Genomic DNA, 20678 nt, shown 5'->3' on the forward strand with positions numbered 1-20678 from the left:
ATTCCGCTCCATCGCACGGGCAAACCTGCCGAGGTCAGACTACTGATAAATTCCAGCATCAATTTTAATGAAAATCCAGCGACGTTGTGATTAAAAGAAATTTACATCGTTATAGTTAAAATCCCAAAATCAACTCGAGTCGTACACAAATCATTTACAGTTCAGCCTTTTCATCTTGTGATAGCAGTTCCATTATCGTGGCATACCTATGAAAAGTAAGCCCTTCCTCAACTTCCCCGACAACTTATTCACTGGACTGGCAGCAAGTTTTGTTCCCAACAAGGACACTAGCTGTATTCTTAACGGCGGGAACATCCAAGGCAGGATTGCGATCAAAGAAATCAGATGGGCGGAACTGAAGCTCAATTTTCTCAACTGGCATGACTGGCCAGTCTTCAACTCTCGGGTTATGGGTAAATCCAAAGACAGACCATAGCACGATGTCTGTATCAACTGTATTCTCGTCGCGAGAAACTGCATCCGCAAGTCCACCTCGTTCCTCGTGGGACTGATTTGTAAAATCTCCTGCGGCGTAAAATTCGCCGTCCTTGTAAGAGGTGACCCACAGATGATGCCTGGCAAATTTGGCTCGACGGGCCATAATAGACTGAGGGTCTGCTAGTAGGAGTTGAGAGGGTGGCGGTGTGAACTTGTAAGACACCGGTTTGCCGGATATTGGGTTTCGTATATTAGTGTTAGACATCTTAACGACGAGGTTAGTAAATGGAGATGCGTCAAATCCGCTGGACTTCTCGATTGGCTGTGATACAACGTTATAGGCGTTCCCGTAAGGATTGGTGGCAGGGTCAATCGGCATAGGCAAGGATTCTTCGCGGAAGATTGTGTTGCTGTGCCCATCAATAGCAGGATCAACCCGTAGGCAGAATAGATGCTGATGATTTTGGCCGAGAACACCGGGTGCGACAACATTTCCCCACGGAGAAGTTTTGCCGGGATCGATGTTAACTACTGAAATAATGCCAGTCGGTCGTACTTCAAGGCTAACGGCTCCGGCCTGGTCGAATTTATACGCAAAAACATATTCGTAGTTTCCAAGCGTGATAATATACTGAATGACCAGTTCCCGGTACCGTGTCACAACGGGCCGATCAGTACGGAAATTGGTATGCTTCCACCCAATGCCATTATCTTGTTCATGAATGCACACCACGTTTGGGGCCGGGATTGGTTGTCCAGAAAAATCAGTATTAAAAGTATCCAAGTACTTAATGGCACCCAAGCAATCGCATCCCAAAGACAAGTTGTTTGCGGAGCGACCAGCACCTCCATCACCAAAATCAAAGGCTTGCTTTCGATGGAAGGGTGGACGAGGGTCACCATAAGGGACAGTCATCTCAGATAAACTCAGACGGTAAAAAACACTGCGACCATCATAGTGGACGTCATGGAGCGTGACGCCCTCGCGAGGGTTGAATCCTACGCGGAGCCGCCATTTCTGCCATTCGACCAGACTTTCGCCGCTCACTTTGAAGGACGGTCCTTCCGGCTGGATAATATTTAATGGTTTGATATCAGTACGGTACTCGACATCAGCGAGTTCAGGAACGTATTCCGCAGGGCGACAATGATCAACGGGATTTTCCTGATGGGTATCATATGCTAGTCCATCCGCAGTTCCACCGGTAGCAAGTTTCTGTATCTGAACAATCTCTTGTTTGTACACGTCTAATATGGCAATCATTGGTATCGGATGTGAATAGTGATTGGAATCCAAGTTTCCGTTGCGTTTGTCTCGCGCAAAACAAAGGCCTTGAATATAGCGAGGAGGAGTTTCTCCTGGAGGCGAGTAGCCATATGGCCAAGGTTCGAGTTCTACCTCGTACCCTTCTGGTAGCTTGAACTTGGATGTAGCCTCCTGGAACAATGGAGATGGAAGACAGAGGTCGAAAAACTTTTTCATTTCCTCCCTAGATGCACATACGACATCGATTAATGCAAACTGTTTATCTCTCAATTTACATATGACTTACATTGTTAAGTAGGGCTGGCAAGAGGTATCGAAATCCTGTCGACTGACTTCGTGTTTCGAGTTAACATCCACAACAGATTCCGTATATCCGCAAAATTTGTTTTCTTTAACCACATCATATTGCACGCGAGCCAACCTGGGTGGACGCGGAGTGTCGTCATTTAATGTACCGTTGTGTTCTGCCTTCAGAAATGGAATCAACAATGACTTGGTGGGCTCTTCAAGGAATATGGAACGGAATTGAAGCAGTGATCCAGGCCACGCTTGGATTATAACGTCTCGGGCCTGGACGATTTCTTCTGCCCGCAATTGATCCAACGGGTGAGGTTGAGCCATGATGTTCTAAGCGGTCTTCCGCCCCGCCGCCGCGTTCGTGGAAGATAGGAAAGAAAGACCCCCTCAGGGTTCTAATAAAAAAGATGGGCAGAGGGATGAAAAGACGCTTGTTAACAAGTCTACGTCCGACCTCCAGAAAGATTTGAGAGATAAGGGCAGACTGTCTCCTGGATAGACTCGATGTCGCTGAGGAATAAGAAAGGATGCCCCAGCTATGTTTTAAAAGTGCGGACAGCCACCAGTTAAAATACTTCCGCGCCTAGTGCTCATGCCCATGCAAATACCCCGCTTGGGGAAACATGTACGGAGGAGAATGCTGTCAATCGCGGTGATATCACGGCAAGCCGGCTGTGAACATGCGTTGATGGGCCAAAGAATCCGATCAAAAAAGGCAAGTCCACGCTTTTTGAGACAAGATGGCCCAAGACGATTGGAAGATCATGGCGGAGATGGCATGGTTCTTTTGGCATTCTGCCTCTCGTATAAAGGAGGAGCAAATCGCATTTGATCCCGGAGGGTCGTCTCGCCAGGCCCCGGCCCTCAAAGCCCAAGCTGTTGGGCGCAGGGCCCCTCGCCGGAATGTAACTCTGAAGGCACGAATGGGTGTTCCATCCATCTGTTTCGGCTTAGTTTGGCGATAAAGACTCCCCGTAGACTCCCAGGAAGTTAAGCGGTGCGGCAGCTGGCAAGGGTGTTAAGTCCAGACAGCAAATCCCTGAACCAGCGGATCCGTTATTAGCCGATCTCGCCATTTGAGTGAAGCACCCTACTCATCGAATAGATGAGGGTCAATTCACAGATAAATTCTTTTGAATTGTTGGATCGGCTCTCAGGCGAGTAGTGAGAGTGTTGGGTTGGGATGGTAGTGCTGATTTTCTTGGGGCAAAAGACGCTCCAAATTCTAACCACACTCTACGCCACCGACATGCGAGTCCCAGGTTAAATACCTATGGACTTATTGACCACGCTTCCCGATTTCGCAATTGAACCATACTCCCATATCGTACCGGCGCTTGAAAAGGCAGAATTATCACTCAAGGAGCTTCTGCTTCTTGACACTCTTGAAATCGCGAAACGAACGCGAATACCAGTCGCGGAGGTCCAAAGGCTCACGAGCCATGTGTTGGAAGAACTTCACCGAGACCTTGGACTAAAAGCTGATCACGCCAGGCCAGAGCAGCACGAAAATGGTAGAAAACAGGTACAATGTGATGATATTGATAGCAACGAGGATGCTCGCGCACCCTTCCAGCCACCCAGCCTGTCCTCTATCAGTACTTTGGACCCCCTCCTTGACGATGTGCTTTCAGGTGGAATATTGACTGGATATGTGACAGAAATAGCAGGAGAAAGGTATGTCCAATGGAGCTCTTTGGTCGCCTAGCCTTATAGCTTGTTACTGACTACAGATGCTTACCCTGTAGTGGCAGCGGCAAGACCCAACTTTTGCTTCACCTGCTCCTGTCCGTCCAACTTCCACCTCCATACGGCCTGCGCAAAAATGCGCTGTACATCTCGACTGAAGCAGACCTAGCTACAAATAGGTTGTCCCAGCTCCTTGACGGGCATCCCCTTTTGATATCGCTTCCCGAGGACGTACAACGTCCGTCTCTGGATAATGTCCTCTCAATAACCACCGTCGATCTTGAAACTCAGGACCACATCCTCAACTACCACGTTCCCGCTGCCATATCGAGATACAATGTTGGCCTGGTGGTTATTGATTCCATCACAGCAAATTACCGAGTGGAGAGCTCCACTAATAATGTGTGTGGGCTACTAGACCGTGCATGGGAGCTCAAAAGGCTGGGACAGCTGCTGCGAAATTTGGCAGTGACGCATAATATAGCCGTTGTTGTAGCCAACCAGATTTCCGACAGGCTTAGCCATTTAGATGGCTCCGTTTGGGCAGAGGAGCCTGAGTATCTTCTCAATCGCTTTGCTGAGCGGCCTTCGGCCCAACCTTCTTCACAGTATCCCGGCTCTTCTCAGCAAATACCCTCATCACTGACATGCCAGTCGCCTACTCATCCGGATGGCTCACCTTACTCGCTACTACGGCAGGCTCAAGCTCAGGTAGCCACCACCCAAGGCCTTCCTGCATTATCACCAAACGATGACCGCGATGATACTCCACAGCTTAACATCCGTAATCTTAGCGCAGTCCTAAGCTTTGCGTACCAGCAGCCATTCTACACTGGGTGGGGGGACCCCTACGAGCGAAAGGCCTTGAAGACTCCAGCATTAGGGCTTGTCTGGGCGAATCAGCTGGGTTGTCGCCTTGTGCTGAAGATACATGAGTCTTCGAATATCCTTAGTACAAGCGTCGCAGTGGATACGGGTACGAATTTATTCGCTGAGCTGTCAGACGACCATCGAACGAACAATGAAATAAAAAAGGATCCTTCGAAGCTCGTGTTGCAAAATCAGAACGGCGATGTTGTCGAAGCAAAAGGCCCGAATCAGGAACCTGGTGGAAATCAGACTAAGTATCGGCGAGCGGTTGGAACCAAGGAAGAACCGGAAAGCCAATTTTTTACAAAAGCTCCCGGACCAGAATCTGGGAATGACAACACCAGTTATTCAACACAGGCAACGGTGCTCCAAACTCGGAAGCGAACAATGCAGGTCGTTTTTTCACCCTGGACGTCAGGTAACCATATTTCAAAGTCTGAAGAGGACCCCAAAAGATCGACAACTGAAGATAGTAATACGTCCGACCTTCCATCGGAAGCAGTGGAGTTTGAGATCTTGCCTAGTGGCATCCGCGGTGTAACATTTTCTGTACATTTTTAACTAAGACAAGAGCCACCTCAGCTGATGTAAGAACTGTATATATTGTTTGAGAGCTTGGTGTCTTAATAGTAAGATTTGTTCTTTAGACGAATAGCGGTGCTCAGCTAGTCTGCCATACTTCTTGTATGATCTGCACAATCTCCCTGCACTGTTTTGCACTGGACGACAACATTCAGTTCCATTCCTGACTGAGACAAAGTCAGCTAGCACATGGAATACCTCTTCATCAATGCTGTTCCTTTCACATCAGAGCGAAATCCTTGCTCTGTTCGTTATCCACAGATTTCTCTGTGTTGTAATTTTGCTTGGAGCTTGTTGAGGTCGTCATCCAAGACATTTTTGATCCACCAGAATCTGGCCTGTCCCCGCAATCTTTCCGCCCGCCTCAATCCTTGGCTCCGGCCCAGCCGCTCAGGCCAGTGTATAGCCACAGCGCCCATTCCCGCGCCGTCTGGTGGACTTCCCGCTGGCTTCCGGACAATGTATCCCGCAGTCTTTAAAAGCCTGGAGTCTTCTCCAGGCTGCTTCTCTAATCTTGCAAGTCTCCACTGCATATCGTGGCCTACAGCGCGTGGCGAAGAGGAAGCAGGATCACGATAAAGTTGGTTCCTCCACCGGCGATTCGGGGCAAGCATAGCTTGCAAATAGAGAAGCCTACCGAGTATGATGTTGAATCCTGAGCAGGCCAGATACGCCTGGATGCGACGAGCTTGTCTGTCGTTCCACATATTGGTACTTTTATCGTTATTTCCAGCGTTAGTTTGCACCTATTGGAGAAATACGACAGATGAGGTATTGGTCTATTCAAAGTATCTATTGGTCTATCAACACAGATTCGTTGCTCATCATGACATTGTGAAAATAGAACGTTCCTAGGGAAGGACGCCAGGGTCGAGGAAGCAGGTAAGTAAACAAGATACTAGGTAAATGACCCCGATGGAAATAGTCGTCGCCTTGTATCACCGACTGCTGATTCCTTGATTATCGAATAGACCGATAACCCCTAAACCCCACATATCTATTAATCTTAAATACCAATTTCGGCGTGGACCTTCAGGATGTCACCATGGGCTATATCCAGCACACAGAGCATTATTAAACTTGCATATACGTGCAAACCTCCAAGTCGGTTGAGAAAATGCGCGCTCCCAACGCCTGAACCCAGATACTTAACGGAACAAAAACACCAGACCCCTTTTTTTTTGTGTATGGATATTAATTCCGGCATGGCTGTGCATCGGCTGTCCCCTCTTATTTGGCCTTTCCTTCCTCTGGCTCGACAACAAGCGGTCTGGGTCCTAGTCCGTTGCGATTTCGGAAAAAGAGAACGTCTTTGCCTTCGCCCTGGGCGCCCTCGGATGGCTCGACCCACTGGCACATTCTAGTGCTACGCCACAGAGCTCTGATGAATCCAAGGCTGCCACCTTTGGTATCCGAACGATAATGTTTACCCATGACTTTCTTGATAGCTTCGGTCGCCTCGTCCGCGTTATAGAATGGAATAGTACTGACATAATGGTGAAGGACGTGGGTTTCAATGATGCCATGGAATAGTTGACGGCCGATGAAACCGAATTCACGGTCGATGGTGGCAGCAGCGCCTCTCGCAAAATTCCACACCGAAGAGTGGTAGTGTGGCAAACTGGGGTCGGTGTGCTGCAGGTAAGTGATCGCGACTAGAAAATATTCCTCATTAGTCCGATATACCCAAGGAAGAACGGAATAACACGAGGTACATACCGAGCCAATGGTTAACCCACAGGTATGGGATGAAGTACCAAACGAGGAGATTGGTCCAGCCAAATCTTTGGCCAAGAGCATACAGGATGGAGCCCATGATTAACAGACCGATGTCACTGAGGACGATAAGTTTAGCATCCTTTGCCTCATACAGCGGACTCGAAGGGTTGAAGTGGTTGACGCCGGTGAACATGCCATTCTTCTTGCCCTTGCCGCGACCCTCGCGCTGGCACTCATGGTTGTTATGCCCGGTGACGTTGGACAAGAGGTACATTGGCCATCCAAACAATTGCTGGAGGATGAGGTTGGTCGCCGCCTGGATTGGAGTTTCTTCCATGACCTCATTTAGCTGGTGGACAAAATATCCCATGCGCGAGGCGTACTGCTCCCTGGTCTTAGGAACGAACACCATATCACGTTCGAGGTTACCGGTTGCCTTGTGGTGCTTTCCATGGGAAATTTTCCATGAGAAGTAAGGAACAAGTAGAGAAGAATGAAGAATCCATCCGACGGTGTCATTGAGAACTTTTGATGGCGAGAAGGACTGATGACCACATTCGTGTGCTAGGACCCAGATACCGGTACCAAAAAGTCCTTGAACGAACGTATACAGGGCCCACAACCCAGCCCGGATAGGAGTGGATGGGATATTTTCAGGTGTCACATAATTGTGGAAGGCATAGAATGTCACTCCCAGGCATGCCAAATCCCTGAAGACATACAACAAGCCTCGGATACCATCCCGCTTGAAACAGTGTGCTGGGATAGCATCCCGGATTTCCTTGATGGTGAAGTTTGGGATTTCGAATTCATTGCCATAGGTATCAAGCAACTTGCTGCTACCTTCTGCTAGTGCCTCGGAAGCGAGCGAGGAGAGAGAGGTGGTGGAAGGAGAGTGTCGTGGACTTTCCATAGGTGAAGGGGTGACGGAGCTCGTGACGGAAGAGCTTTCGGTCATTTGGCGGTGAAGCGCCACGCGTTTTGGAAGAGCGCTAGAAGACATATTGGACGCCGTCGTTAACTGCCTACTATAATTCGAGAATTATTTCCAGAGAATGTGCTCGAGAAGCGAATGGTCGTGGGTATTCGAGATGTCGATAGCCCAAAAGTCCGCCGGGATGCAGCCTCAACCAAAAATTCCGTGTACTCAAAATCAAAGGGATCACAGAAAGACAGTGCTGGCTTTCAAGAAGCACTGAAGATTCATTTATTAGCATGTGTTGGCTTGCAAATGGTATCAAAAGACAGTTTACATGAAAGGCAATCATGAAAAGATTTGGCTTTGGTTCCTGAAGAACTTACCATTCGATGTCCGTGAGGAATTCAGACAGAAAGAAGCTTCAGCTGAACCTCAAGCCGGTGGACGAGAGAGTGAATGGAGGTTACAGAAAAGAGAGAATTGTGAAGGAGGGTGAATAAGGGAAGAGGAGGGCGGGTGGAGAGAGGGATAGGAGGAGGAGATGGTGAGGCCAAGTCCCTTTTCGTCTTTTTATTTTCCTCTCAATTCGCCGCTCTCGTCGTGAAAGCTTCTTTAACTTTTCATCGGCGCCAAGCTTTCATCTGATGCTGCGTGTATCAACACTGTATTACATGTTGGCATGTAAAAATTAGCTCTCTGCCATGCTTCAGCTTAGCCATCTCACAGTTGATGATGTGGCTTCCTGAGTGTTTCACGTCCGCCGGCAACGCCATGGAGTCGCAGTGTGGTCAGCCAGTTGCAGCCTCCAATTTGTTGACTGCGAACTATATATAGAGTACAGCTTGGAGTTGATAATTTAGGTGCACTGAAGGTGCCGACATTTTACAGGGCACTGGCGACTTTACACATGCTGCCATGAGGCCAGGTCTGGTAAGTTTTCCACTTCAATGCTTTCAAGCTTGGAGACCATAGCAATGTTTTGTCTTGCATGCCTGTGAACCACTCTTTTTTCTTCCTCCTCAGGGGATAACTGGTGGACCGCCATGGATTGAGCCAGAGATGACCTACCATGACTTCTATGAAGCTATCAAAGCCGGTCTCTTCGAAGCTTTTTACAAGGGATGAATGAGAAATGGCAACCCGCATACTCAGTATGTCGAATCCAACGGTGAGGAAGAGTTTTCAACTGCTGTCGACCACATGGCTCGGCTGCAGCGACAGACGTCCTGATCCGGCCCAGGTGTCGGTACCGTATTGAAAGCTTATCAGAATTACGATCTGGATACCACTTGTAACCTATTTTCAGGAACGAACCAGCCCGACTTTTCGTGCCACGGGCGCAGAAGTGGACGGCGATTTATTTTCTCCCGCCATGGTTTGATATGAATTCCTGGGCGGTTGGCTCGGTTTTTGAGGGAGATGTGGAGTTTTGCCGTTGCCCCACCACGCATCAAAGGGACCTCGTTTGATGTTGAATTTCTGATCATGAGAGGTCTCATCTGTTTACCTCCGGATAGCGAACAGATAAAATTCAATCCTTAGTGAACCAAGGGACCCGGGAATATGCCTGAATGCCATCGTTCACACTTTCTTGAGCTGGCCAGTGTTCGGCTCCTCACAAGCAAAAGCTGATTAACCCGAAAGGCCCTCTACATATGCATGGGCGACACAAAAGATCCAGCATACATTCCTTCTTGCGAAGTACGGTGTTCAATCTGAGAATACCGCTAAAATGCTGATTAGGTTTTCAATCTTATCATGGCAGCATGCATGGCTCCGTTTAGATAAAGTTTCTGATGTGGCTCATGGTTGGTTCAACTATGCCTCGGGATCGCGCAAGACACAGTCACAGAACAGCAGCCCTTTGTTGTTCCTGGCTGGCACAAAGTACCCCTTGTGGTCTGATATTCCCCCACGGTTATTAACTTCCGCCAGCCTCGAACGGGACGTTCAGGGGGGGGCAGCGGGCAAATGCTCAACGGCGAAGTGCTCCCGAGTAATTTGCCATCGCATGCACACAACAATGGCAGTTGACATCAGGGCCGGGTTGGCATGTGATGGCCGCTAAGAAGGTCAGCCATTTGCGGCCAACGGGCGATCGCCTGTTCACCGGAATTCGGTCGAGAAATTCTACGCCTGCAATGTGGCGTGTTCCTCCAGTCCGCTGGAAGATGCGAAGCTTTAACGGCACTAAACCTAGACGGGCAAGGTCATCTAAAAGATGTTGGGGAGGCGAAGTCACGTTTTGTTGAGAGAGCCCCACACCACCGCCATCCATGTGTTTGGCCTGTTTGCATCTAGTTTTAGCCCCATTTAAACTCTAGGAAGTGGGTCCGTTCTGTGGCTCCGGCGGCGCAATCCCAACGACTCCCATTGGTGGTGCCAAATGCGGATTAACCGCTTTTCCAGCGCTTTGGTCAACCTTCTGGGTGGTGCCTATCTATTGGCGCCACGACGCATTCGAGCATCTGGGGAGCGCGCTCGAGATCATTCCGCCGCCAGCAATCTTTAGGAAAGTAACATGCATTTAACATCGTATGTATATACAGACAGCATGGGTATCATTTGATGATGCGGTAGTTACATACATCACCACACCGGGGCGAATCTGGAGCCCATGGTTGCAAGCCGCAAGCCCAACTTTCTTCCAAAAATCTCATAGCAACATTTCTCAAGCCATTTTCCCTGGGTCAATGGATATATTTAGCTCAGCTTGCCGGAACGACCCGCTTCTCAGAGTCTATTAACCAGGCACCACTCCCGGACGGCCCAACCATGTCTACACTGACCGTTGTCTTGCTCAGATTCGGCGTCACGAGTATCGTCATCCCATGACTGCGATAATCAACCTCCGAAGAGATTGGTCGCCGCTGGGGAAGTGCTAGAGGGTCGGCCTGCGATTGCTGTGCAACGAAGGTCTTAACTTCCACACTGGGAAGAATTAGATGACCGGGTACTTGGGGTATTAGCATGAGCGGAAACGACCGTGTTTGTCCTTCGGAGGCGGTAAAATTCCCGCGTCGCCGGCCGCCCACAAGCCAGATATCTGTATTAGTGATGATCTCGTACATGAATTCCAACTCTGCCTGGGGCTCCCGCACATCTTCAGGGCACCATCGGCGCGTATGTCGCAGGATCAGCTCCGCACGGATAGCCTCTCCCACTGCGGCGTGAGGTTGGCTGGGAGAGATATTGTGCAGTACAAGCTCTGCGGTGTGGACTACTTGGATCTCTGGCATATCCACTGGAATAACAATTTGTCTAAGGGTATTGGGGGGCGGTCTATCTTGAAGAGGTAAGACTTGACGTTGCTGCAGTTCCACGTTAGCTTATGTTTTCAAGATTGCAAAGTTTGCCCTGCTGTTGCGCGTTCTCACCTTGTGCCAAAGGGTCAGCCATTCTGTGACCTGTTGTTCTAACCCTCGGCCAAGCGTTCGAGTGACCGCTTGCCATTGCATTCGTTCGTAAGGGAACACGTCGATTTCTCGTAGCAGCCCTATTTTTTCCAGAGAATCTGCTGTCCATTGAGAACTAAAGGCTCCTAGAAGATGCGGCAACAGGAGGCAACGAAGGTGCGAAAACGGACTTTTCTCCAGATCTTTTTTGAATTGATTTTCGAGGGTCGCAAGGCACTCCTCGTTCAGACAAGTGAAATCAACAGTTAGTCGAAGTGCACGTGAGCCACGTTCTTTGCTCTTTCCTTCAGGTTTGATCTTATAAAGTAAGGACGCAGGTTGTTTGGGGAATACGTCGAATATCTCTCCCGGCAGCATACTAGACTGAACAGAAAATGACTGGGTGCCCGGCATTTGGCAGTCAAACACTTTGAGGGGTATCATCATCGCCGGACTTATCGTAAACCTTGAAAAGAGGGCATCGTGCATGAATACATCTTGGACATTGACGCTCACCGGCAAAGTGGTCAAAACCGATTTCGCCGTTAAATATAGAAATTTTCCGTTGTCGGTCTGATACTCGATTTCTAAACGGATAATCAAGGTGCTCTGGCTTCCTTCCACTGTGTATGGTATGCCCAGTGTGGTAGAAGCGTCGGGGCCGAATTCGGAGAACTCAATATGCCCCGACGTAGCATTCTGGCGAAATTTTATGAAGCCGTTTACAATTTCCATCTCCGAAACAAGGAGCCTCAGGCCAGCCGTTGCGGGCTTTAGTCGAATGACGCCATTGTTAATCCTATTGGATCCGCTGGTTAGATCGATTTCTATTGACCTGCGACCACCCAAGTCGATGAGAGATGGATGGGAGATTTTTGCCTCGATCCCAGCCGCTCGCGGATAACAAATAATAGACGTCCGAATATTCTCGTCTGCGGACTCTCTGTTGGAAAGGTCTTTGTACGTAGGAGAAAGAGAGTCTTCAGTACTCGCACCATGTGCGAAAATAATATTCCCCACGCGCAATTCAATGCGGTCAACAAAGTATTCGCCTTGAGCTGTCGTCTGAATATATTTGTCAGATCAATCTTCCTATACCAGGCTGGGTTGTCTAATAGACATCACTTACAGGGGTCTCAAGCAAGACTTTGGTGGTTGATTCTCTGACGACAACTTGGCCTGGAGTTTCCAACCATAATTCGTTCATTTTAATGTCGGAACTATTAACCAGTCGCACTTTCACGCAATCGATTGTGATGTTTTCTGCAAGAAGTAATCTTAACGACACTTGTAGCTGAAAGCCATCCTTATCATCAAAATGGATAATCCGTGGGTCTATCGTAGGAGTGGCAAAGAAATCTCGTAGCCGGAGGGCGTAATTTTTCGGAAGAGCGCGAGACGCCTCAAAGAGTTCGCTCATATATTCAGGAACCTTAGACTCTGCGGGTAGACTAACTTTTTCACGTTGATTTTCCGGTTTAGATTTCGATATAATCGTTCCGGTATACTTTCCTAGCAATTTAAACGATGTACGAACGAAATCTTCTTTCCGACCCAATTTCTTCAGACATCGCGCATACAACTCAAGCATCACCCCTTCTAGGGCTTCCCAATTGTTATCCCCGTAAAAACTAGCTAGGTGGTTGAAATACGAAGCAGCTGTTGCGTAATCTTCTTGCCGATATTTCCATAGAGCCATATCCGCCATGGCGCTTTCAGCCGATTTGATTCTGGTTGCAGCAACATGATGGCGAAATATTTCATCGGTAAGTTTCTCGTAATATAAATTAAACTGGTCGACAGACTTCAACGCTTCCTGAAGTATTGGTGTCTCTATACCTGCCAGCAGGGGAGGGGGTTTTTGTGCTGTAGCAGGCTGGTCTCTCGATGCGATATCCTGGTTATTCAGGGAAACTTCAATAAATGTCGTAGCCTGAGTGTCGTCTTCGTCAAAGAGTAGAGATAAGTCGTGCCAACGTTGGTCCCATCCTCTCTTGCGGCCCAGAGTTTCGAGAATACGTCTTGCAAGGATACATAAGTCACCTCTTGCCGACGCCAATTCAATTGCACCGGCCCTCTTTATTGTAGCTTCATTCTCAATCAGAGCAGTCAATGACCTCTTCGCGGGCGAACTAGGATTAAATCCAAATGAATGGGGGGAGTCAGGTCTCGGCGAGTTCATATGGCTCGTAGGCGCGGTAATCAGCGAACTCGAACGCTGAGGCACCCCATCCCGTGATTCGCCACCAAAAGAAGTGAGAATTGATGCATCTGCCAGATCTTTACTGGTTCTGAGCGACACACGTGGAACGTCCAAAGCGCCAACAGAAGTTTGGACAAGAACTTGAGACACGGTAGCATATGACCATGAGTATACAAGATTGTCGACAACCTCTGCTACGGCATTCTCATCGTACTTTTTTTCAAGTTGTGATACCGCGTTCGCTAAATCTCTGCGCAATATCCGCGAGGCAAGAGTAACAAATTCGCTGGCACGATCACATATCTCTGCGAGAAGAGCCAAATCATGCGTCTCCTTGGATTTAGTTCCTTGCTGCCCAGAGAGGCTTGTCTTCGCTGATGATGGGACCTCAGCAGCTTTCAAGAGTAGCTGCATCTGTCTTGAAAATATGTAGGCGCGGAAATCAAACACGGAGATGTTGTTGGCTACAATCATATCACGATATGGCCTTTTGTGTGGATTGCAAGGAAAATCTTCTGGGTCTAGCTCAACAGGGTCTGAAAATGTGCTATGCTTTGATGGTGTTTCATCAGCTTCGGGGTTCTCGCCACGGTCTGCAGATGTGTTTTCAGGAGCTGCAACACCCGAAGAAAGAGCAGCTTCAGCGCGGGACTTCATCTCCTCGCTGTATGCAAGAAGTGTTCCTCCATGTTGATCCCCTGCGCCAGACATCTGATCTCGAAGCGCGGCATCAAGACCAGCAGAAAGTTCATCGTAGCCGACCAGCGCATCTTCGTACAGTCCAACATTCTCGAATCCCAGTGCTAAGCCTTCTTTGAGTATGAAGAATGTGCAAAAGTTCCAACCGGGTAGGCTCCTTTGCGAATCCTTCTCTCTGATGTCTTCCTCATATTGCGCCACCCGAAGGTCAAACGACGTCAAGATGGAAGATTTCAGTTTGGTAACAAGATCTTCCAATTGTACAGATAATTCTGGTAGTCGTTTATTGGCATCGGGCGTAGGTATTTTCAGTTGAACAACACGGTCGATTGCGCTTTTCGAAGACCCATTGAAATCTGCCTTAAGCTTCTCAAGAACGGAGGTCGAACTGCGTCCGGGCCACTTTGCCATAGGACCTGGCTTCTCAGGGACTTCAGCACGAGATCCATTGGCCTCAACAACATGTATAACCAGCCATTCACAGGCATCATGGTTATCCTGGGAGCCGCTGCCCTTTGCTTTGACCCACTCCCGCACAAGCTTCCTCGACGTTGCCTTGTAGGTCTCGTTATCATCGCAGCGTAGCAAGTAGATTTTCAAGTAAGGTGTTCGACGTAGGCCCGGTATTTGGTGTCGCCGATGTGTAGCTGCGCCACTGGTGCCATCGCTGAGTCGCTTCCGTTCTTCGGGGGTTTGGGCTGCGACAAAGTCGATTTGTAGACATCCAATGGACCGAAGAGGCCGAGTGGGGGACTTCCAATGAAGATTTCGTAGCTGCCGAACCTCTAGCAATAGAGGCTCTACTAAGGGGAATAGGTTGGAGGGATCCGTGTATTCAACTATAGCCAACACATGTGAGCGTGATGGGAGGTTTGAGCTGGGGGAGATGAGCCTGACCAGTTACGTTGCTAGAATTCGGGCGAGGGGTGGCGTCCATGACGACCGGGATAATGATGGATATAGAATGACCATAGTATAATCTCCCGAGTCATTCAATGGTCAAAATGGAGTGGTCTGATCCACAACATGCTTGAATCTCACAACGGCAGCTGGTTTGGGCGCACCGCGGAGACTCGCCGCCAAGTCGGAGGGCAGCTTCTTGGCATTCCGGAGCAATTAACCAAGCTACAAAGTACCATACCGTTCTCATCTTCACTTTTTCAAAATTCTCTCTTATTTAATGTATTAAGAAAATAATATAAAGAACTCAGGGGTCCCCCGCTATGATGAATTTACAAGCTTCAAAGGAGTTTTGAACACATGAACATTAGTCGTAAACCGGACTCAACACATGGCCTTCCAATAAGTCCCGTCTGACCCGAAGGAATGAAAACAAAAAAGGAAAATAATTACGCTTTGAAAGAAAGACCCTGTAGGAATATTTGAGAAGAAGTTGAAGTAAAGTTACGTAGGGATAGCTTCCACCCGGCCCGTAGCGTAGCGGGTCTTCAAGAAATGGTATCCCTGCGAAGCACCTTGCCAGAAACTCGGGAAAATGTTCTGCAGCATGGCAAAAATAACAATGATCAAAAGGGGGATCTGTTTAATGATTAGTATTAGGCTAAAACGAGATATATGCAGGTATCAGTGCACTTACCCAAATGAAAAATAGATTCCTATCACTGCGAATGCGTTTCATTTTCAAGGCGTGAGCCTTTCGCAGTTGCTCCTGCTGCTGTCGTGATATGGCTTTGCGTCCAATACGTACATCACCGATGTCTTCTTTAACCTCTGTGGCTGTGGAAGAAGAAGATGATGATGAGGAGGAAGCTTTAAGCTGCGCTTCGAAATGCTGATCAACAGCGGCATCAAGTGCAGCTTCAACTATAGACGATTTCTTAACCTCCTGATCTTCACTGGCTTCCTTGACCGGGTATAATTCATCATACGCGGGTGGAGACGAATTGCCTGTCAACCGATCCCAGCCATCTTTCATTAAATTTGTAGACCATGATGTGGCTGGTCGGTGGGGAACAAGAGAACTAATGCGCTGTATCATAGGATAGGCTTGATAATCTGGTAAACCAGGCAATGTAGGCATGGGAGGCAATGCTGGCAAATTCGGGAAAGCTCGGTTCACGCTTTGCTGAAACTGGTTGATTTGAGTGGCAAGCTGATCACGCCAGGCAACCAGTGCGGCCGGCGGTGAAAAGCCCCTTCCAGCTACATTCCCTTCGGTTTCACCAGCAGTCACAGCTTCTGAAGTTTGAAGGATACTCTCACTAGGGCCAGCCATAAAGTATCCAGGTTGATTCTGAAGAACCGCGCTTTGGCGTCTGGAAACCGGTTGGTAAAACGGCGAATCTGCATTATCATTGTTACTCTCAACGGCGTCATCCGAGGATTCCGAGAGATCTGTAGAGATTTCACCCGCTTCGTCAGAAGAAGCAGATTCCCAAAAGTCATTAAGAGAGCCAGAGCTGAGCCGGCGGCGCAATGATGGAGTCGAGCCGACACTTCTTGACCGGTAGTGTCGTGAAGGGATAAGAACAGCCTGATGTACCTCCAATGAGGATGCAAGGTCCGCTGATGTAAAATCGCGCAGGTTCCGTGCAGCAACATTGGCACCGGATAGCCGCAAACGATGAACAATGTGAGTATGTCCGCTGATTGCTGCCAGATGTAAAGGCGTATTTCCGTTGTTATCTTGAACGTCTGGATTGGCGCCTCTTGCAAGGAGCCCCGCGGCAAATCGGGTCAATCCCAACGAAGCAGCAAAGTGCAAAAGGGTTTGTCCAGCTGGTGATCGCATATTGAACTTTGGTGCACCCGGTGTATCGTCAAGATCCATGAACTCAAGGTATACAAGCATTTTTGCATCTAGTTCTGTCATATTACAGTTGTTGCTGCCACCTCTTTGTTGTCCACTCTGGAAACCATTCTGAATATTCCACAAAGTATTCGGGTCTCCTCCCATAATCTGCTGGGCAGTTCTATAGGCATCTGCGGGGTTTCTAAGTTTTTGACCCAAAATACCCAAAGCGACGCGGTACATTTGTAGTTCTCGATCGTCAACATAGCGGAAGAAGGTCTGCTGCTTTGGTATAATTGGCGGCGTTTGTTGAACCTGGCCAAAACGTGGATGCTCATGCTTGAACACAACCGGCACGGTCCCAGGTTGTAAAGCTGGTGGCGTGAGGCAATTCAAACACTTGTCTCCCCAGAATGTAGTAGTTGTAGCTAAAGTGTCTCCAAAGACAACCTCCATTCCAGGATAGAAACCACTGCCCAACAAAGTCACTTCGCTACCTCCTGTAGTTGAACCTTCTGCGGGAACAAGCTTATGGATCATTGGGGGCATTTGCTGAGGCAAGTTTGGCGGAATATTCCAAATGGGCGTTTGAGTAGCAGGATTAGAGGCACCATTAACTACTTGTTCTGTTGCTGCGTTTCGAGAGGAGCTTCCAGGAGTACCGGGACGACTTGGGTGAGCTGAACTGGGTGCAGACAGAAGCGACTGTTGAGGAAGATTTTCAAGCGTTTGAGGTCTATCTCTAGGGCTGAAAAAGTTTGAATCGGTGGTGATCGGTGTTGGCGGGCCATTTCCAAACTGAGTTACCATAGAAGAAGGCATAACAAAAGGTTGTTCCATTTGAGGTGGAGTGGCTTGTGAAGACGGCCCGGTAGCGGCCTGCTTGGGTTTTTGGGTTGCTGAATTTGAAGCGGACTCGACTTTGGTCATAGCAAGACCGCTGGGGATTTTGCCAGGGCTATTTTGTTTTCTTCGCTTTGCCAAAGGGCCAGGCAAGTCCCTTGAGGGAGCCTGCCGCGAAACGCCACGCGGAGCGGCGACACCACTCGTTCCAGACGGGCTTTGTGACTGGCTAAAATTACCAGGAGTTAAGGGATGCTGTTGCTTGCGCAGGGCCTGTAGATCTGTGGCAGAGTGAGATAATTTGAAGGGCGCCTGGTGGATGAATTGCTTTCCCATATCAACAGGCGCGTTTGATGGGAAAAGTCTGGCATTTGCAACTGGGTTCTCCGGTGGAGTAGAACTCGCGGAAGTTTGGTTCGAAGGTGTATGGGTCTTATGGTCATCGGTGATCATTATGGAGTTCGTCATTTCTTGAGCGATAAGGTTGCCTAGATAGTCTTTGATGGTAAAAATCACCCTGAATTGGTGTTTAGCAATGCCCACCCATCGAAACTTGCGTTTGACTTACTGAAATCCCATCTTTTCCCCTTGATGTCGGCAATAGCAAGCAATTCGCATGGGCAATTCAACTTGCATAGATCCAAGAGGGGCCGGAGGGGTAGATGCCTCAGCGCCACTCGATGAAGTTATTCTTGGAGGGTCCACCCAATCTTTCATCTCGGTTGTATTAAATACGATCACTCGCTTGTCTTCCTCTTTCTGAAATAGCTCATCCTCCTCTGGCTTTTTCTGCTTCTTTCGTGAGGCTCTTTTGCGTTCTCTCTGAATACAGCCAGCACAAATCTTCACCTCACCCCCCTTGAGGGGCGTGTTATCTTCTTCTTGGGAGTCTTCTGAGCCATCTTCTCTCATGGATGATTGAGAGGGCAATTGTTCACCGCGTGCTCTGGCAAAAGCTCTTTCCCGTTTTTTCTTGTCCTGCATTGCACTTGTGCAGACAAGACTGACGCTCAACTCGAAGACATCGGGTGAGCGTGGTGTGTCAGGCTTCGCAAAGAACTTTGGTTTCGATATTGTATAAGTTGGAAGACGCAGTTTCTTCACCCCAGAAGGCATGGGATACAAGGTCAGTTTGATCGGTATTTGGGTCTCAACACGGGACTTTAGGGCGGTAGGATGAACTATCAGGCGTGGTGGAATATAATTCTCGAAACCAAACGACGGATGAAACATGGCATTTGCGTCACTCATGGGGAAGACTACGGCGGGGTGATACGGCGTGGATTCGAAGGGCGACGGATATGACTTGAAATTTAGGCTGGGCGCGAGAGTGGCATGTAACGGTGATGTGCCGTTCATGGCGATGGCGCCCAGTCCTCCATCGAGATCAGGGGAAGAGGTGTTATTCCAAAATTTAAGCCCATTTGTCGACTTGGGGAACGTAGAATATAAATCAGCGGTGCGCTGGAAGATTAGTGGAGACACGTTTTGCACTGGGTACTGCAGATTGTTAGCAAAATCGGTACGAAACTCGCGAGATAGGGCAGTACTCACAGACGGATTCTGGCTACTTTCCACCTTAGCCAGGTTTGAAGTATTGAGAGCCTCTTTGGACAAGTCAGTATTCCGCTTCTCCGAAGCGGCTCGCGATGCCAAAGGGCTGGGGCTGCTCGCAGCACTTTCAAAATCAAATGCAGAATCCATCGCTTTATTACTCATTTCAATATCTGTTTCAGTAGCGTATTCTTCTTTGACCGACAGTGACCTCCCATCTTGTGCGACAAAACTTTCTTCGGCAAGCGAGTAATCGTGAGAGTTTGGCCACGTCGGTAGAAACTGATCAGTTCCGACGCTTCCGGGGCTGAAGGCTTCCGAGGGGTTGGAAAACAAGGAGAGGTTTCGAGTATGGCCAAGCGGTGAATTCGCTGAGGATCCGTTACTCGATTCTCCAGGGGATTCTGACCGAGAGTCTGACGGCGATAATCTAGATTCGGCGGCAGGCGGATGACGATGGGTAGTTGCCTTTGAAGTCAAATCCGACATGCACGACATTGCATCGGACATCTGTGCGGAACTAGATGGGCGAATAAAGAGATCCTCGAAGTCATGGACAGTATTGGGTCCTGAAACCTCCAGCACAGAAGGGTCAAAGCAGCGGAGATCGCCCTCCTCGTCCAGACTTCCCATATCGCTATCAACAATAAACGGCTCGCAGCCTGCAAATTTTGGAGAGGCGGATACGTTCACAGGCGGCATGCTCCCTTCGAGACAAGGAAAATGAATGATTGTAGATGGAGGCAAAGCGCAAAACTCGAAACGTCTTCCGAAGAAGAGTCGGTGTGAAGTTGTCGGAGAACTGTTCACGACAAGCACGTTGGGAGAAAAAGCTAGAGCGAAGAACAGAAAAGGTCTATATCGATGATTCGGCTTTATGACCGGCAGACACGACGCTGAGACGGAAAACGCGACTGTAAGAGTGTGGATGGGAGTTTTGATAGCGCGGGTGATAACAGTTGAGATTTCGCGGCCACGCTGCGGCCTCGGCCGCCGTGCTGAATAGCGTCTATCGCAGTAATAGCAATAGCTCGACCCAAGAGACCCTAATAGACGGGTTATCCAGGTCTGAGACGAAAGACACCACTACCACGACAGGCCAGACAAAACCGGAGCGTTGTCGTGATGTTTCGACATTATGAATTATCGTCAAATAAAAGGGCTCTCAGGTTCGATTTCAATCCAGCTGGCGCTAAACCGAATTTGGAAGCACGCTTTCCCCAGCCCCCGGTCTGGACTGAGCCACAGCCGAGTCACGGACGACGCACCGGGAGAAAGAGAACAAAACAGCTTGGCGGCTCGCAATCGTATCTCTGGCTCGCGCGTCTGGTTACAGAAGCAGTGAGGGGGCTAATAATTACATGGTAAAGGTGGATGAGCACACTACTCCATACATGGTGACTATCTGCTCTGGCGAACGTTGGTGAAGATGATGCATTGTGATATCAGCC

The 20678-nt window shown here is 48.8% G+C and overlaps 6 protein-coding genes across 6 annotated transcripts; 1 reads left to right on the forward strand and 5 right to left on the reverse strand.

The window, feature by feature from the left end:
- Positions 1 to 62: 62 nt before the first annotated feature.
- CIMG_06868 (copper amine oxidase 1) lies at positions 63 to 2766 on the reverse strand. Its single transcript, XM_001242971.2, has 2 exons — positions 1992 to 2766; positions 63 to 1928 (listed from the first exon to the last, which is right to left on the reverse strand). Exons 1-2 carry the CDS (start codon positions 2324 to 2326, stop codon positions 245 to 247), a joined length of 2019 nt encoding a protein of 672 aa, XP_001242972.1. The 5' UTR covers positions 2327 to 2766; the 3' UTR covers positions 63 to 244.
- A 335-nt stretch (positions 2767 to 3101) lies between these two features.
- CIMG_06869 (DNA repair protein RAD57) lies at positions 3102 to 5304 on the forward strand. Its single transcript, XM_001242972.2, has 2 exons — positions 3102 to 3679; positions 3751 to 5304. The coding sequence occupies exons 1-2, from the start codon at positions 3276 to 3278 to the stop codon at positions 5120 to 5122; spliced, it is 1776 nt and encodes a 591-aa protein (XP_001242973.1). The 5' UTR covers positions 3102 to 3275; the 3' UTR covers positions 5123 to 5304.
- Positions 5305 to 5394: 90 nt separating this feature from the next.
- On the reverse strand, positions 5395 to 5850 carry CIMG_06870 (uncharacterized protein; the record flags this gene model as incomplete). Its single annotated transcript, XM_001242973.1, has 1 exon — positions 5395 to 5850. One exon carries the CDS (start codon positions 5848 to 5850, stop codon positions 5395 to 5397), a length of 456 nt encoding a protein of 151 aa, XP_001242974.1.
- A 67-nt stretch (positions 5851 to 5917) lies between these two features.
- On the reverse strand, positions 5918 to 8290 carry CIMG_06871 (oleate delta-12 desaturase). Its single transcript, XM_001242974.2, has 3 exons — positions 8165 to 8290; positions 6863 to 8057; positions 5918 to 6798 (listed from the first exon to the last, which is right to left on the reverse strand). Exons 2-3 carry the CDS (start codon positions 7863 to 7865, stop codon positions 6374 to 6376), a joined length of 1428 nt encoding a protein of 475 aa, XP_001242975.2. The 5' UTR covers positions 7866 to 8057; positions 8165 to 8290; the 3' UTR covers positions 5918 to 6373.
- Positions 8291 to 10286: 1996 nt separating this feature from the next.
- Positions 10287 to 15109, reverse strand: CIMG_06872 (TMEM1 family protein). The gene is made up of 4 exons (XM_001242975.2): positions 14976 to 15109; positions 12306 to 14917; positions 11159 to 12241; positions 10287 to 11092 (listed from the first exon to the last, which is right to left on the reverse strand). Exons 1-4 carry the CDS (start codon positions 15013 to 15015, stop codon positions 10490 to 10492), a joined length of 4338 nt encoding a protein of 1445 aa, XP_001242976.2. The 5' UTR covers positions 15016 to 15109; the 3' UTR covers positions 10287 to 10489.
- Positions 15110 to 15375: 266 nt separating this feature from the next.
- CIMG_06873 (membrane-tethered transcription factor) lies at positions 15376 to 20345 on the reverse strand. Its single transcript, XM_001242976.2, has 4 exons — positions 19228 to 20345; positions 18242 to 19173; positions 15676 to 18190; positions 15376 to 15617 (listed from the first exon to the last, which is right to left on the reverse strand). Exons 1-4 carry the CDS (start codon positions 19927 to 19929, stop codon positions 15483 to 15485), a joined length of 4284 nt encoding a protein of 1427 aa, XP_001242977.1. The 5' UTR covers positions 19930 to 20345; the 3' UTR covers positions 15376 to 15482.
- Positions 20346 to 20678: the final 333 nt, after the last annotated feature.

Source organism: Coccidioides immitis (assembly GCF_000149335.2).
Source record: "Coccidioides immitis RS genomic scaffold supercont3.2, whole genome shotgun sequence".
In the NCBI taxonomy this organism is placed as follows: domain Eukaryota; kingdom Fungi; phylum Ascomycota; class Eurotiomycetes; order Onygenales; family Onygenaceae; genus Coccidioides; species Coccidioides immitis.